The following is a 17,704-nucleotide window of genomic DNA, read 5'->3' as shown; positions in this document are numbered from 1 at the left end:
AATGAAATGGGGTGAAACGGTGGATGGATGAGCGAGTGAGTACGGTTTTACGCCACTTTTAGCAATATTCCAGCAATATCACAGCGGTGGGACACCAGAAATGGGCTTCACACATTGTACCCATGTGGGGAATCGAACCCGGGTCCTCGGCGTGACGAGCGAACGCTTTAACCACTAGGCTACTCCACCACCCTGATGGATGAGTGAATGATGGATGGATGGATGGTTATGATATGTCACATAATATTTAATAGATAAATAAATGATTGGATGGATACAATATGTAACTTGGCTATATGGATGGATATAATATATCATTTAGATAAAGAATGAATGCATGGATATGATATATAGCTTAAATGAATGGATGGATATAATATATCATATGATAGATAAAGAATGATAATGTACATACAATATATAACTTAAATGATTGTATGGATACAGTAAATAACAAATCAATGGATGAATATAATATATCCTATAATAGAAAAAAATGATCGTTTAAATATGATGTATAACTTAAATAGATGGACATATTATACTATATGATAGATAAAGAATGTTTGTATAGATATGATATGTAACTTGAGTGAATGGATGGTACAGCATGTATGATATACAGTATAATAGATTGACAAATGGATGGATGGATGGAATAATATAATATAATATAATATAATATAATATAATATAATATAATATAATATAATATAATATAATATAATATAATATAATATAATATAATATAATATAATGATATGATATGATATGATATGATATGATATGATATGATATGATATGATATAATTATCATATGATAAGATATGATAATATAATATAATTAATACAATACAATACAATACAATATAATATAATGTTTAAAACAATAGTGTCAATGGTAATTATTAACATTGTAGATCTAACATTGTACTTTGTACTTTACACTATTTCTCCCTCCGGGGAAGGATATACAAGATGCTCGGTATCTGTCTGTGAATGCAGACTATGCCTTGATGAATTACACAACACCAGAATGAAGCTATTCATGTACTGTTTAAGTGGTATGGGAAATGTACACTTGAAACTGGAGCGTTGCCATTCATGCTCTGAAGTGGGTCACAAGGATCAGGTTAAATATGTTATACTGGTTATTGGAATGTTTGATGATCATCTTGCAATGTGTGTGTGGTCATTTATGAAACTGAATTTAATTACATTTTGATGAAATGCATTAAAACAAATCACTTGTTAAACAAGCGTGTTGGTGGACATCCCTGTATTGAAATCACATGATAGCGTAAGTGATTTGAACTATATGTGAGGTGGATGTAAAAACCTTCTAGCGCCCTCAGGCAGCTTGGGTTGTATACTCCCCAGGGAGCTGAGAATAATAAGTGGAATGTGAACAGATCCATTGGTCGTGGAACAAATTAAACCAAATTTGAGCAGATACTAGAACCTGGATACCTGCAGTATATAACGTAACGTAACATAATGTAACGTAATATAACGTAATAATAATAATGTTCTTATGTCAGAATAATCTTTGATTTTTTTCCAGATTTTAAAATCATAAGTTGAAGTTATTGCCATCTGTAAACAAGGACAGGAATTGGTCGAGCCAAACAACTAATAAATATGTCATGATAAGATGTTCAGTTACATTGACGAGAATGATACAGGTGAAATGTCTGTGATGTGAACTTGATATAGATGTACTTGACTATTTGAGGTGATTTACATTTTGATGTGTTTCAGGATGATAAGGATCTTGTCCATGAGTTTGTCAACAACGATGGACTCGACTGCCTTATCAAAGTGGGCTCGGAGGCAGACCAGAACTATCAGAATTATATACTTAGGGGTGAGTTGGGTAGACTTGCTTTTGATTTATTATTACACAGTTAAGGTTAAAACATTAGTTTGGGTATATAACTATAAATATGAATAACTTTGCTGAATGTTTTTTTACTTTTTGTGGTGTTTGCTTGGTTCTGTCAGTTTAACGAGATAAGTTAAATGCTAATTCTGTTAAAATCCATGATGTTAAGTATTTTATTTTAGAGACATGTTTTTCTCTCTTTCTAAGGTTTTTGCAATTGCCAGAGACAACATACATCGTATTTTGCCAATTATAATTTGTTAAACAAGCAGTGACTCTTTATATTTTTTAAATCTCTCAAAAATCAAGCAGTCAAGCAAAAACGAATGAATTTAAGGCATTTTATATATTTTCTGAATGTAGCTTTGGCTGTAGTCAGTCGAATCCCTAAATCGAAAACAAAGAAAAGTATGGCCTTACTTTCACAGTATGATAATCTCATATACACCGGATGTCATGCTGAGACTATTACACCTCATTAAGAAGAATATATAGATGTTGTTGTTGTTGTGTGACACTGAGTACAATGCTGTTACTGTTGCAGCCCTGGGACAGGTGATGCTGTACGTGGATGGTATGGAAGGGGTGATCCGACACAATGCCACAGTGCAGTGGCTGTATGGCTTGCTTGCATCAAAGGTAATGATAGGACACATCGCGACACACAGTGTTACAACTATCCTTTCCCCTTTCGACCCTTATGATAGAATAATATATCTTTCTAAATATTTTTTATTTTAACCTTATATTCTAATTTTGTCAATGACTTTTGTTTTATGTCAGATGTCTCGACTTGATATTCACTCCAGATTTTGGTGGTACTAGTATGTTTCGAATCCTGATGCAGCCTTGCAGAATGATATTGCAGCCCCAACACAACTGGATTGCCAAATCAGCACACAGATACAAGTTCACATAGCATCCTGTCAGTTACAGGAATGCCTCCATCGTCTAGTGGTAGAGTGCCCGCCTGGAGAGCGGAAGGCCCGGGGTTTTATCCCCGGCCTCGTCATACCAAAAGACGTTAAAAGATGGTACTTGTTGTCACCCTGCCTGGCGCTTGGCATTAAGGGGCTGAAACAAGAACTGGTCAGCTTGGAGTCAGTATGCTGTGGGGTATTCATGTTAAACTGCGGCATGGTATCTTAGTTGGATAGCACTATAAGATCGGTATCAGTCCGGACTAGTACAAGCAGCCACACACACACGTGCATGCACGTGGCTATGTCAGTGCAATAATCTTGGATGCAACGTTGAACCCCATTTCACCTCACCTCTCCTCACCCACCAGTTACATGTAGTACTTCCTGTATGTCTAAAACATCAGAGAAATCAAACTGCTGCCCCTCATTCTATAACTTTCCCACCAACATTTCCGAGTTCTATTCTGAAATATGTCAGTGACCTAACCACAGAATAGAGGATGAGTGAAGGACAATATGTCGCCTCATCCCATTTACTGGACAGTGGACTCATTGATACACTCGCTTCCTTTCAGGGCCGCCTCGTAGTGAAGACGGCACTTAAACTGATCCTGGTTTTCGTGGAGTACACAGAGAGTAATACACAACAGCTCATCAAGGCTATCAACAGTGTTGACTCTCGCAGAGGTATGTCAGGAAAGTAGCATTGGCTTTGAGACATATACAGAACAAAAAACGTCAGGGATCATGAATATTTTTGGGGATATCTTTTTGTAGTGAATACTGACCACACAATTCGATTAAAATATAGAAAAACATATTTATGATCCCTATCATTTTTTGTTCATTGTAAGTTGTCAGGAAGGCGGCATCTTCTCTCAGAGATGAGTTGTTACATAAATAGTATTATTACTGAGATATATGTTTTTAGGCATATAGTGTTAGTTGTTACAGATGTGTTTTCAGGAAAACAGTGTTGGCTGCACAGGTATCTTGCTAGTAAGGTAAAATTGGTTTCCATGTTGTCTGGAATTTAGTTTTGGCCCTCAGAGATGTTTTGGTTGGAAGTTAGTATTGTGACTAAGAATTTTCATTTCGGGAAAAGTTGCCATCATTTTCATTGTTTGTATAAAGATTTAATAAACTGCTTATTTTGTGTTAAATATACGTGGAGAAATAAACAGAAAATGTATTTATAATATGTTCACATTTAGAATAATTATGATTTGATACGATCTAGATGCATATTTGACATGAATAAGTTCAGGAATAAAGGAAAGAGATTATTGTTCATAAGGCATTTCAAAACAACATTACACCTTTTTTTTTTCATCTATATGTAAACTGGTCTTTGATAGTGTAATAAGTATTTAATTCTTGAACACACAGAATAAGCCCAGGGTTGATTTGATTGGGAATTTTCATCTCAAACAATAAATATGTTTACAAAATCTACTTAAAGGGTTATTTGAGTTTTTTATGCTGGGGGCTTGTGTGGCTAAGTCTAAGGCACCTCAATTCCTTGTGCAGAGTTTTGTCCCTTGGGCACACCAGAAACCTAGGATCGTGGGTTCAAATCCTGGTTCGCCGCTATTATGTTTCTAGGTTTGTCAGCACCATACCTGTGTTTGTGGGTTTTCTTACACATTAAGTTGACATGCAGTGATATAACTGAAATGCTATTTAAAGCAGCATTAAACCTTACTAACTCACTCACTCACTTATGTTTATTTCTAGGATCCCGACCTTGGTCCAACTTGATGAACATTTTGGATGAAAAGGACGGCACTGACACAGAGCTCCTGATCTACGCCATGACACTCATCAACAAGGTCAGTGCCAGGAGCTTGCATTCTTGTCATCCAGTATTATTCCATCTGTTTACACATGTCACTTGATGATAATCCAGTAGTGCAATAATCTTGAACACGACGTGAAAGCCCATTTCACTTCACTTTTACTGGCAGTCAAATGAAGTATGGTGTGGGGATATAGCTCAGTGGGAAAGGTGTTTACTTGTCTCAAAGAGGTCCTGAGTTTGATTCATAAATTGTTGGGGGGGGGGGGGGGGGGGGGGGAGGGCACTGTGGGGTAGCCTAGTGGTTAAAGTGTTCGCTTGTCATGCCGAAGATCTTGGGTTTGATTCCCCACATGGGTACAATTTTTGAAGCCCATTTCTGGTGTCCCCTGCCATGATATTGCTGGAATATTTCTAAAAGTGGTGTAAAACCATACTCACTCACTCACTCACTCACTGGTTCATACATTGGCCTCAATGTTCTCTTGGGATGGAGCCTAGTTAAAACATTACCTCTTCACACTAAAACCCCTGTTTCAATTCCCCACTTGGATACAATGTGTGAAGCTCATTCTGAAGTCCGCCTCTTTGATATTGCTTGAATATTGCTTAAAGTGGTGTAAAACCGAACTCGCTCATTGTACTCTGGTGATATATTTCTTAAAGGGGGCGGTCGGGTAGCCTAGTGGTTAAAGCGTTCGCTCGTCACGCCGAAGACCCGGGTTCGAGTCCCGACATGGGTACAATGTGTGAAGCCCATTTCTGGTGACCCCCGCCGTGATATTGCTGGAATATTGCTAAAAACGGCGTAAAACCATACTCACTCACTCACTCACTATTTCTTAAAGCTTTGTAAAGTCATCTACTGCCGTGGGTTGTGTTAGGCCTAGAGTCTGATGAATCTGTATGATTCGTACAGGTGATCAATGCACTGCCGGACCAGGACTCGTTCTATGATGTGACGGACGCTCTGGAGGAACAAGGCATGGAGCGGGTCACACAGAGGCACATGAACCGCAAGGGCTCCGACCTCGATCTCATCACACAGTTCCAGACATATGAGGTCCGTTTGTCATCAAATGTTTGCTTAAGTGACCTATAGTTTGCCTTCGTCATTCTGTTTATTGTTTAGTTTCTTGTCCTTAAATGTCTTTTTTTTTCAAATTTAACCAAACAGACTTTTTCCAGGTCATTTCCTATTCTTAAATGACTCAATGTTATTTTTACAGAGAACTGTCTCCAAGCTTGGTAATATGTGTGTTCCATAATTATCTGAAAGTAAAACTCATTTTTTGTTCTGTGCAGGCTGCCCTGAAGAGTGAAGATGGGGAGGATAAAGCTGATATTCCTCAGCTGGAAAATCTCAGGTTTGTTCAAATCTTTGAAAGGCATTTAGAAGTGATATACATACGGAAGAGAATTTATGGATGTCATCCTCTTTATTATGAGGAACACAACGTTTCGGAGTATATACTTACTCCTTTATCCTTCATCCTTCACCTGGGGGCACGGGTGGCCCAGTCGTCTAAGGCGCCGCCATTCGCTGTGCAGAGTTGCGTCCCTTGGGCACGCCAGATACCTATGATCGTGGGTTCGAATCCCGGTTCGCCTTGATTATGTTTCTAGGTTTGTCAGCACCATACCCGTGCTCGTGGGTTTCACCGAAGTGGTAAACGTCTGAGACCTGCATCACTTCAGGCTTTCCTCCCACATTAAGCTGACACGCCATGATATAACTGGAATACTGTTAAAAGCGGCGTTAAACCCAACTCACTCACTCACACATCCTTCACCTGATGAAGGAGTAATTATATTCTCTGAAATATTGTGTTCCTCATAATTAAGAAGTTGACATCCATAAATTCTCTCCCTCAGTTTTCCTTTGTGGGTAATAGTATAGTCATTTTTAAAAACAGTATATGCAGTCAAACACTCAAAAGAGTCAGTTGGTAATGTAAACTATTTTGGTAGTTTGGGTAATGAGCTTGTAACAAATGAGGTTAACAAAGGTTGTATAATATTCCAGACGTCAACCTCGAACCACGAGTAAGGATGATGGTCGTAAGAGTCGGCGCAGTGTTGGCATGGCCAAGATGACAAAGTCAGTCAGCATGTCAGTACTGCCTCAGAAATCCCAGGATGCAGAAAAACTAACTCCAGCAGAAATGTACAGGAAAAAGAAGCAGCTTGAGTAAGTACATAAGCTATGTTAAATGTTAAAGTTCATAAATATATCACAAGATCTCGCGAGAGCAAGAAATAACTCAAGATGGAGGCGTGCAGCAAGTGATTGCTCTCTTTCTTACCACTTAACTTGTTTATTGGTAAGTAAGGTCCTTTGTTATGTCCTTTGACATAAGGGAGGTATTTTCCGAGGGGAACTGCTGTAGGACTCGAAGGCTGATGGGTGCACACGTCCGTGTCAGTAATGACGACCTTGACCCCAGACATCAGTGTGTCATCCTTGTATCATCATCTGATGATTCTGATCTTACAGCTCAATTCCAGATCATTTTCCACTCTTCTCAGTGGGGATTTCTGAATCGGTCCCCAATACCACATCAAGGCTTGTCATCGGAACTGATGCATGAATAATGAGATTCTCTCCAGATCTAAATGCAATAATTTCAAAAATCATTTTCATGCAAGAAAATAAAGTCTAGATTTTTCTGGCTTTTCAAACACACACAGGTCTTACATATTGCTTCATAGCCTTGCAGAAGCTACAGAATGACTATCTTGAAAACAACAGGCGTTTCTTGTTTGGGGGAGAGTGTATAGCTGGAATACTCACATTGCATAACACAGCATTCACTCACTGATAGGGAGATACATTCTTCAAAGGTAGCTTTGAAAATGTAGTCCCCTCTATACTTTCAACAGTTTTCTTCCTTTGGGGTTGTCTCCCGTGATGTGCAGACTTCATGCAAATGTCATTTATGAAAATGACCTGTTGGTATTAACAGGAATTATGTATAAATTCCTCTTTGTTTACAGCCAGTTCCGTCCTCCGACAGAAGACAATGATCCCTTCCCCATGCGCAGTCGCAAGTCCTTCCCTCAAGACCAGCATAATGGAAACCAGTGTATGTAGAATTTGTTGTCAGCCATTGTTCACTGGAGAGCATTCTTGTCCATATACACCCTTAGATTCAGGACAGTATTGTTTATATACACCAGGAGATATGGGGCAGGATGTTCCTGTCTTATGTGGCTCTGTCAATCAATTTGAAGTTTGAGCACTTATGAAAATGATAATAGAAACAATTTAATAGTCATACTGAGAAAAAATTATCTTTAGATGTATTTGTAATTGGATATCATTTATTGATAGTGGACCTTTTGAGGCACACATTTGGGATTGTATCTAAATTGTGTATGAAATTGCTTTGTTATTAGTAAAATGACTCACTTATTCTGAATATACTATTACCCTCACAACATTCCATTTTGAAAGTCATTTGAATGATAGCTTCTTTTTTCGTGACAACCACAAATCAACAATTGTTTTCCATTAGCACTCACAATACATCATGTGACATATGTCAAATGCATGAGTATTCTGCATGTTTTAGTTCTTAAAGTTCCAAATCATGTGTGTGCTAACCATACAGTCAACTCCAGACATAAGGTTGGCAATGCAGTGTAATATGTGTTATCACTGAACAGTGATATGTAATCTTAGTATGATATGATGAACAAATTCAAAATGTACGATTTACAACATAAATCATAAAGTTTTAAGCTCGTGATGCCTGGAGCTGACTGTAAATGTTTATGGATGTCATATATGACTGAAGAATCGTTAATTTGGTTGACTCTTTGATTATACGATTGATAAGACTCCAAAATATTGTTGGTTCCAGGTTTGCTTTACATCATTCGTCACGATATGGCTGAAATATTGCCGAGGTGACGTTAAATTTCACTCACTCACTCACTACTTTACATCAACAACTTGTCCCCTGTGTGAAAGCTTTTACTTCCACTGAATATCCCCAAACTACCAAATGCCAACACCACTGAGGTCTGACAATGCTGATAGTCCTCTCAGTTTTGACCTTAATAATCAAGACTTTGGGAAACTCCAAGGTTAATGTGATATAGGGCCATGGAATCATAGCACACACCAATACTTTGCTGTCACCTGACCATGGAATGCATGTATTTATATATTTTAGGATGTCGTGTATAAACTGTAGAATAAAACCAATTAATCATTATAAACCAATTTCATACTTTTCATGAGATGAAACATTTTGAGAAATATGAACAATGTCTATGTCTTCTGTAATTCCAGCGACAAATATTGAAGGTACATTCATCACTTTAACCCTTTTGACTTCAACCCTATCATAATTAGTAGACCCTTTATAGCTGTACAGCATACCCTAAAACCTAATTAAGGAACAAAGTACCCTGGTGTTGACATGATAGGAGTTTTATGGCTCTGATCATTGCTGCATGTATTAATTAATGTGTTTGGTGATGTACTAGATTATTTCTTATCCTGAGGCTGAAAGATAATACTTTCTTAAATTTCTGTTTTGAATTTTTTTTAATAATTTTGAATTTTTATATTTTTAAGTTTCCATTCATCAAGTATTTTCAAAATATGTTGTTTTGTTTGATATTCTAAAACTGTTTTAATAAAGTTTAATTAATCATGGTATCAAATTTATATTTTCATTTGAAAAATCAAATATGATTTGAACCACAATGCAAATAGTCAAAACATAAGTAGATTGGTCATTCATAGCGCTCAGGATAAGACGGTGTATCAAGATTGACTATGTGTGACATTGTTTTTGTGCATGTGGGTGCCACTAACAGCATGTATACATACCCACAGCCTCAGAAAGTCGACAGGAACGAAAAGAAAGACGGCGGGAACGTCAGCTGACATTACGAAAGGAACAGGAATTGAAAAACATTGATCTCCCCGAGGCTGATCGCATATCAGTGGCCAGTATATCATCCACCAGCACCACCAGTAGCTCTAGCTCCTTCCCCCCAGAATCTGCCCACGATCATTTGCCAGATCCGGATCCTGCCTCCTTTAGTTCTTTCAGTGATATTGACTCATTAGGTAAGGTGTCTAACAGTAAAGTCAATTGGACAGCAATAATGAGGTATTTCAGAGACAAGTCCATGTTCAGTGATATTGACTCATTAGGAAAGGTGTGTCACAGAAACGTCAATTGGTCAGCAGTCATGAGGTCTTTCAGAGAACATCCATTTTAATTGTTGGTAACAGAGTTTCAGGCTAATTTTCCCCACATCATTAGGGACCCATGAAGATCCTCGTAGAGCATAGGTCTTCAGCAACCCGTGTTTGCCATAAGAGCAACTATGCTTGTCATAAGAGGCAACTAACGGGATCGGGTGATCAGGTGGTCAGGCGGTCAGGCTCGCAGACTTGGTTGATGCATGTCATCCTATCCCAATTGCGTGGATCGATGCTCATGATGTCAATCACTGGAGTGTCTGGTCCAGACTTGATTATTTACAGACCACTGGAATATAGCTGGAATATTGCTGAGTGAGATGTTAAACAACAAACAAACACACACCACTTCATCAGGTGAATGAAGGGGCAAGAAATAGCCCTGAAATGCAGTTCACAGATGTCTATGTATTCTGCACCCCCTAATACTACGAATGACAAGGGCCCATTTGACTACTAATAAAATGTGCAGTAATACTCCAAATTAACCATTGAGGACAGGTATTGCATTTGGGTCAGGTTTTGACTAATAACCAAAGTATTTCATGTCGTCTAATAATCTAATAATAAGCTGTATATGTTGATGTAGTATAAATCAGTGAGATGACAAGATAGAGCGGTCTTCATCCCGATGATGTTCTCATCTATCTGTATGCTGTGTAACTCACTATGACGTCAGGGTTGATGCACATTGAAGCATGACTTGGCTCATTCAGTGTTTTCACGCATGGACTGTGAAACTTTTGCATGTATAATTAGGACAAGAAACAATAATTGTGTTCACATTCTTGCCATGATGTTTTGGATACTGATATTCTGGTTCTTAAGTGAGAAGTCGGGTAACCAAGTGGTTATGTTTACCCGTCATGCAGATAATCCAGGTTTGATTCCCCATAAGTGTAGGACTGTACTTTGATATGACACTTTGATATGATATGTTTCTTGAAAGAAAGTTGGGTACAATTTGTGAAACTGTTTCTTGATGACCCGCCCAAGACATCACTGCAATCAAATGCCACTCCCCCTAAAGATAAATGTAAACCGAACACAAAATCTGTTGTTTCTTGTTCCTTTTCCTGATAATATTGACAAGGTGTACACAATAATCCATAGAGAGTTGACTTCCCTTGCAGATGACCAAAGAGGTTCCAAAGGCTCAAGATTGAACGAGTCTGGCTATCAGAGCTTCAACAGTCAGGGAGACAACTTTGAACCAAATAACTTGGATGCTAAGAACAATGCAGTCAATCAAGGTCAGATGCGCAATGCTCCTGAAGGTGAGTCAGAGGCACTGTCAAGCAACAAACGATGGCAGATGTACAAACAGAAACATGGTCTGGAAGAGGATGATATGCAAGGTCCGTATATTCAGGGAGGGAGTGTGTCTCAAAGGAAGGAGACTTTCCATGAAGGTTCTAATGCCAATGTGCCTCCAAAGAAGCATGTTTTGGACAGGTTACCTGATGGCAATGTACAGAGTGCTGTTAGTAGGTTTGGTCCTCAGGATGAGTCCAAGCTCCCCATTGAGATGGGCAGACCTCAAGGTGATTCTAGTGGTTTGATTGGGCGTGCTAAGGATGGCTTGCATACTAAACCTGCTGCACCTAAACCGGTGCCAGAGCCTGAAGTGAAGAAGACAGAGAGTGACATGCAGTGGGAGAGGATTCAGAGGAGACTGAAGCGACCTCTGAAAATTAAAGACATGGACTTCACAGATCTCAGGGATGAGGATGACGATGATGTGTTTGCACCTCCTAAGATGGCATTTGACATGAATGGTGATATGCCTCCCCCTCCTCCAATGGGTTTCCCTCCCCCACCACCACCCCTCGGGGGCTTCCCACCCCCACCCCCACCACCAATGATGGGAGGCATGCCCCCACCCCCACCCATGCCTCCAGGAATGCCTCCACCCCCACCCCCTCCCAGTATGGGTGGTCCTCCCCCAGAGGACTCTAACTTGCCACCTCCCCTTGGAGCCAACTTGCCAAAGAACAAGAAGACTATCCGTCTCCATTGGAGACCCCTCCAGACCCAGCCCGCTACTCCAAAGGCGAAGGATGAGACAGTGTGGAAGCAGCTTGTCACAGTCAAACTGGATCCTGAGAAGTTGGAGCACCTGTTCGAAACCAGGTCCAGTGAGGTTAAAACTAAGGTGAGTGGACACAGCTTACACGAGTGCTTCTAACTCATACAAACATGTCAGGCTTTGTTCATGGAGCCCTTGCCTTGAAGATAAATACTTTGGTTATTGAATATAAGGAACTGTTAAAAAAGGATTAAATATGTCTTGCACATATGACATTTCTTGTTTCATAAATACTGATTTAGTACAATCATTGCACAAAAATACGGAATTGATATTTACCCATATAGACATTACTATCTTTAATTTGACAGTTTTAATTATATTATATTTAAAAATAACCACCTCTTTGGCTGAAAAGTTCTTTGATGAAAATTATACTGAAGAACATGAATAATGTACAACCAGTACAGTACTATTATTAATAATTAAAAGCTACTTACAACAGATTTTAGGATTAGCTGAAATATGTTACGTATACTGATAACAGGCTTGACATGTTTGTATTTTGAGTGAGTACAGACACTACCACAACACAGCTAATACATGAAGTGAAGTCGACATGGGATATTATACAGAGGCTTAAAGTCTCAACATCATAGCAAACAATTTGTTGTTGGGCTGGGATGGATAGCACCTTCTTTCTGTCAACTATGAGCATTTTTATTTATTCATAAAAGCTGTGATGGGGTGTTACGCAAGGCCTAAAAACTTTCATGATTGATATGTTCAATTCATATGCTCACCAATATCTTCAGATTATTTCAAAGATAATGTAACTGTCAACAAACACAGATAGTTTGCATCAAGTCAGTTTAATGATATCTGATAGAAATGGTCATACATATTTTACTGTATGGTGATCCCTCATCCAAGTCCAGGGTGGTCGGGTAGCCTAGTGGCTAAAGCGTTCACTAAACACGACGAAAACCCGGGTTCGATTCCCGACATGGGTACAATGTGTGAAGCCCATTTCTGGTTTCCCCCGCCGTGATATTGCTGGAATATTGCTAAAAGCAGCGTAAAACCATACTCACTCACTCACTCATTCATTCAAGAGCAGTGTACTGTAGATGGGTTTTTCAGAATCGGGGGATAAGTGGGGGCACATTATAGACAAGAGTCAACTTCTTACAAGGGTTTCTTCTAGCTTTCTTGGTGTAACGTGTACTTTTAAATATTGACATCACTACCTAAGGCTACTTGTCATTTTCAACAGTTTCATGTCCGGATCATGGTAAAGGACTGTTTATAATGATGTTCTTCTGTTTCAAAATGTTGGCATGATCTTCAAGAATTATTTTGTTTGTGAAACTTGACAACTTTTATGACTAAGTTACTATTGGAAATACATTTGACAAAACAAATATGCGGTTGAAGTTATTGTTGATTATAATTATTTTTGTAATAATGTAAGAGTGATTCTTGAAGATGGTTGAGGTGACAGTTTGTTATACTGATTAGGAAGTTTTGTTGATTCAAAGCAATAAGGAAAGGGATTCAACACATTGTTATATATGCACTTTGGATTTACATATTTACACTGATTTAATGACACTTTTCATGATCAAGCTTATCCTTCTTGATACAGTTGAATGAAAGGTATATATATCACATCTATAATATTTCTATAACAGTATGAACAGTTAGTTGTATTGAACTGTTTCTTCCATGAAACCTCTTGAGAACGCTTAGATATACACATAATTGGCAATGTACGTAAAATAATTGACGTTTCCCAACACTGTAGAATAAAGTTGTAATGGATTAAGCTTGATCAAAAGTTTTGAATTCATAACTGCAGTTCTTTTTCAGCACCACAATTTGATATTTACAAACAGATGACACGTGCACTGTGATAATATTGTTTGAACTCAACTATGCATATAATATGTCTTCTATTTTCATGCACTCTTGCCGACATTGCTGGTGCCTAATATGCATGTTGTCACGTGGTTGTGTTAACAGGAAGTGGTAAGAACTAGCATAGTAATGGCTAATATTCACCAGTTGAATATTGTAATTGTTATTGAATCTATTTATGAAAGGATTTCATACCAAGAATGCCTAAAATTGATCAACCTTTAAAGATTCACTTCTGGTATGTATTGAAATTATTGTTTGGTATGAATGATTTTCATAAACCAGTTTCGTAAATGAAATTTTAATTAATGTAAAAGTAAAAAATCAATCATTTGAATTAGTGAGATCTGTTCTATAGTGTAAGTGATAGAATTCTGCTCACTGACGTTACTTATCCGATAATTGAATGTTGTCAAAGCATGGAATAAAGTAGGTATTGTTTAGTGAGAGATGTGATAAAGGAGACATATCAGTGTGTAAATATAGAAAGTATTTCATTCTCCCTGCCTTCATCATCATGTGCTGTAATCTCATTGGTCAAGCTTCTAACAGCAGTTGGATATTGTGATACTTGTGCTGCAGAAATAGGAAATTTGCCTCATAGATTTTTATGTTAACATTTGCAAGATCCTTCGTATTGCTAGTTATTCATGATTTCATGCAAGCTCTGTCATTAAAACATTGCTTTTGTTGCTTTTGTTGTAAGTGATTGAATACTTTGGAAAATGATGTTCCTCTTGACTGCCTTTGCTAGGCTTCACTGTTCTACTGTGGCTGTCTTCCTTTCTGTCTGGCTGTCACTCTAGTTTTAAGCTTTAATTTCTACTTACTTTCCTGGACATGGAAAACACTTATATGACCTGTTGCCCTGGATAGATATGCCATAAATTGTGTTTTTAATGAAAGTTGAAACAATAAGAGTTTATGAAGAGCAACTGGAGACATGTTTCTCAATACTAGTCCTCAATTATCAGTGTATTACATCTTCATTTTATTGTGATAAATATCCTGGACCCTTTTGCCTCCTTTCCTACATTTAAAGTCTGGTTTGAATGATGCAAAGTTAAAAATAGACATCCAGTCAATTGATGAAGCCGTTCTTTCGTGTTTGAAATATGTAGTGAAATCACCAGTACTCATCTCGACTTTTCCGTGTTGTCTCAAATACAACCGTAACAACATTGTAGCAAGACTTACCTCCCCTGTCTTGGTCCTCAGGAAAACATCTTTCCAGCTCAAAATCGTTTGTAACAGTTTTCTGGTTGATTTAATATATCAATCTAGAACTATTTTCAGAAGAAGCATTTTTATTGGTTATTGATTTCATGCAGAGAGAAGGTGATAAGAGAGCGGAGCCAGTGATGTGTCACGTCTGAAATGAAGCTATGGTGGCAAATTTGTCCAGGGTATATGTAATAATAACATGGAGATATAATTACCGAGATAACCAAGGATGGTCAAAACTGAATTTCAACGTTTATGTCCCTGTTTCTATGTCCAGCTTTAAACCTTGCTCCCCACCCTGTGAGTGGACTCTCCCAACTCCCTATCCTGTGAGTGTACTCCCCCAACTCCCTATCCTTTGATTGGACTCCCCCGACTCCTTTTCTTGTGAGTGGACTCTCCCAACTCCCTTTCCTGTGAGTGGACTCCCCCGATTCCTTTTCCTTTGAATGGACTCCCCCGACTCCTTTTCCTGTGAGTGGACTCTCCCAACTCCCTTTCCTGTGAGTGGACTCTCCCAACTCCCTATCCTGTGAGTGGATTCTCCAAGCTACTTGTTGTGGCAGTGGATTTTCCCAGCTCCCTGTCCAGTCAATGGACTCTCCCTCCTTGTTCTGTTCTTTTCAGCCTTCCTGTCCAGTATCCTTCATCTACATAGCTCTCATCATGTCACTGGCTGCCATATTGCACGCTTCAAAAGTATTGATTGTTGTTGCCTGTTTCAACAGAAACAAGAAACTGGGTCCAGGAAGGAGATTGTTGTCTTGGATCCAAAGCGATCCAACGCCATCAACATTGGTCTGACAGTCCTTCCACCTCCAAGAACCATCAAGGCAGCCATCTTGAAAATGGATGTGTCAATCATGAATAAAGAGGGCATTGAAGTAAGTAGATGAAAAATTATCAATTCCTGGGAACCTAGCTGTTAAGTAGGTTTGATCACATTATTTATACTTACATGTACTTGGGTATTGGCCCTGAAAGTCTGTTCCACAGACTCTGAAACAAATATAGCCAATACAGCCCTGGCAAGTCTAGATAACTGCAGTAATGAAGATGAAGACAGTCTCTTGGCTTCTTTTTATTATATTTTACAACTATATTTTTACAACTGTTTACCACTGCTTACAAGTGTTGTTTTCTGTAAGATATGCTCATTTTAGAGACTAGATCTTAGTCTGTGGCCCTAAGTATGAACCTTGGTGAGCCAACAATATGCTTGATACTAATATATGGGTTTCAGCAAAGTAGCACCATGACCTACATTGTGGAGATGCATGTCTCACTCATTGGTCTGATGGTCACTGATTCCAATCCAAAATGTCCGTGTTTGACACATATGACCTGCATCTCTTTGGCCTGTGAAATACTGTACTAAACAGAATTAAACCCAGCTCCCTAATTTATTTGTATGTTTTTCTGAGGAACACCCACATCTCTTTTCCTTCCTCAGAGTAAGCGACAATGGGGTAGTGTAGTGGTTAAATTAAAGTATTCGCTTGTCACGCCAAAGGCACTTCGATTCCCGACATGGGTACAATGTGTCAAATCCACTTCCGGAGTCCCCTGCTGTGATATTGCAGGAATATGGTACAATTTCCTGCAGCACTGCTAATCAAGTATGTAAAGATTCTTCCCACAGCTGTGTCAAGTTTATGGCTGGGTTGGAATGCCAGGTCTACCCTAATCATTATTTGTTTGTCAGCACCAAAACCATGCAGTAGGTCTCACCAAAGCACTGTCACTTTAAAATTATGCTGACATGTTTGATATAAAAAAAATCGCCTTAAAATGAACTTATTTTCTTTGTGTTTCTGCAGAAGATCCTGTCGACGATGATCCCGACGGATGAGGAGAAGGGGAAGATCCTGGAGGCGCAGATGGCGAACCCTGACATCCCCCTTGGGACAGCCGAGCAGTTCCTCCTGACCCTCTCCTCTATCTCCGAGCTCATCCCCAGACTCAAGCTCTGGCTCTTCAAGCTGGACTTTGAGAACATGGAACAGGCAAGTACATGGGCAGCATGACACCTTGTCTTTATCGGGTCGACTGATGTACGGTATCTTCCTGTGTATAGTGCTATCTTAAAAATAACCATAAGTGCTTTGGTATATTGTTAGTTTTACATGTGTTTGATGAGTCACTGTTTGAGGCTTCTAGTGTCTTGCTATTACCATGGTTAAAACAATTTGACATATCATAGTCAAACTACAACAAATGTGTTTTAATGAGTCAAAGTCTGGCATTTATGATATATGTATCCATTCTCTGACAACTAAGGTGTCAATGGCAGAAACCTGATCATGGTTGTTATAAATAATGGTGAGCTGGTGCTATCTGCCTTCAGTTCAAATACTATTTCACCAAAATTAAACAAGATGGAATTAAATTTGAATGAATTAGATAACTACCGTAAGTCCAAGAACACAATAAACACTTTTTATAATGTAATAACTGGACTAACCTGGTTATTTCAGTACAGATTTGTTGACATGCTATTTCTGGTGTTCCATGCTCAAGGCAATGTCTTTGCATTGGGAAAAATAATGAGAACTTATTGTCTGCATGTAATATGAACAGCCACTCAACACAGATGTATATTTGTATATAGATGTTGTGTGTGTGTGTGGGGGGGGGGGGGGGGGGGGGGGGGGGCGGCAGTATCTAAGATGCAATTAGCTGAACTGCATCCCTTAGG

The 17,704-nt window shown here is 38.7% G+C and overlaps 1 protein-coding gene across 9 annotated transcripts in view; it reads left to right on the top strand.

Annotated features, from left to right (window-relative positions):
* The window catches only part of LOC139454421 (FH1/FH2 domain-containing protein 3-like), a 135,743-nt gene that overhangs the window by 100,215 nt on the left and 17,824 nt on the right, over window positions 1–17,704 (top strand). For 7 of the 9 annotated variants that reach the window (XR_011652456.1, XM_071236114.1, XM_071236118.1 and 4 more), the window contains 12 exons: window positions 1,762–1,867; window positions 2,430–2,524; window positions 3,384–3,495; window positions 4,546–4,640; window positions 5,526–5,669; window positions 5,912–5,973; window positions 6,633–6,797; window positions 7,604–7,692; window positions 9,459–9,695; window positions 10,967–11,988; window positions 15,735–15,890; window positions 16,827–17,012. Coding sequence is in view for 8 of the 9 variants with exons in the window: in XM_071236114.1 (XP_071092215.1) it covers window positions 1,762–1,867; window positions 2,430–2,524; window positions 3,384–3,495; window positions 4,546–4,640; window positions 5,526–5,669; window positions 5,912–5,973; window positions 6,633–6,797; window positions 7,604–7,692; window positions 9,459–9,695; window positions 10,967–11,988; window positions 15,735–15,890; window positions 16,827–17,012 (2,469 nt within the window). In the remaining variant the exon portion in view is untranslated. Of the gene's footprint in view, window positions 1–1,761; window positions 1,868–2,429; window positions 2,525–3,383; window positions 3,496–4,545; window positions 4,641–5,525; window positions 5,670–5,911; window positions 5,974–6,632; window positions 6,798–7,603; window positions 7,693–8,906; window positions 8,922–9,458; window positions 9,696–10,966; window positions 11,989–15,734; window positions 15,891–16,826; window positions 17,013–17,704 lie in introns of all 9 variants that reach the window. The other 2 variants (XM_071236120.1, XM_071236121.1) reach the window with 2 other exon arrangements.

This window comes from Haliotis cracherodii, unplaced genomic scaffold (genome assembly GCF_022045235.1).
Source record: "Haliotis cracherodii isolate W230 unplaced genomic scaffold, xgHalCrac1.p SCAF_10, whole genome shotgun sequence".
In the NCBI taxonomy this organism is placed as follows: domain Eukaryota; kingdom Metazoa; phylum Mollusca; class Gastropoda; order Lepetellida; family Haliotidae; genus Haliotis; species Haliotis cracherodii.
Note: the sequence above shows the minus strand (reverse complement) of the source record. Positions and strands in the feature narration are given on the sequence as shown.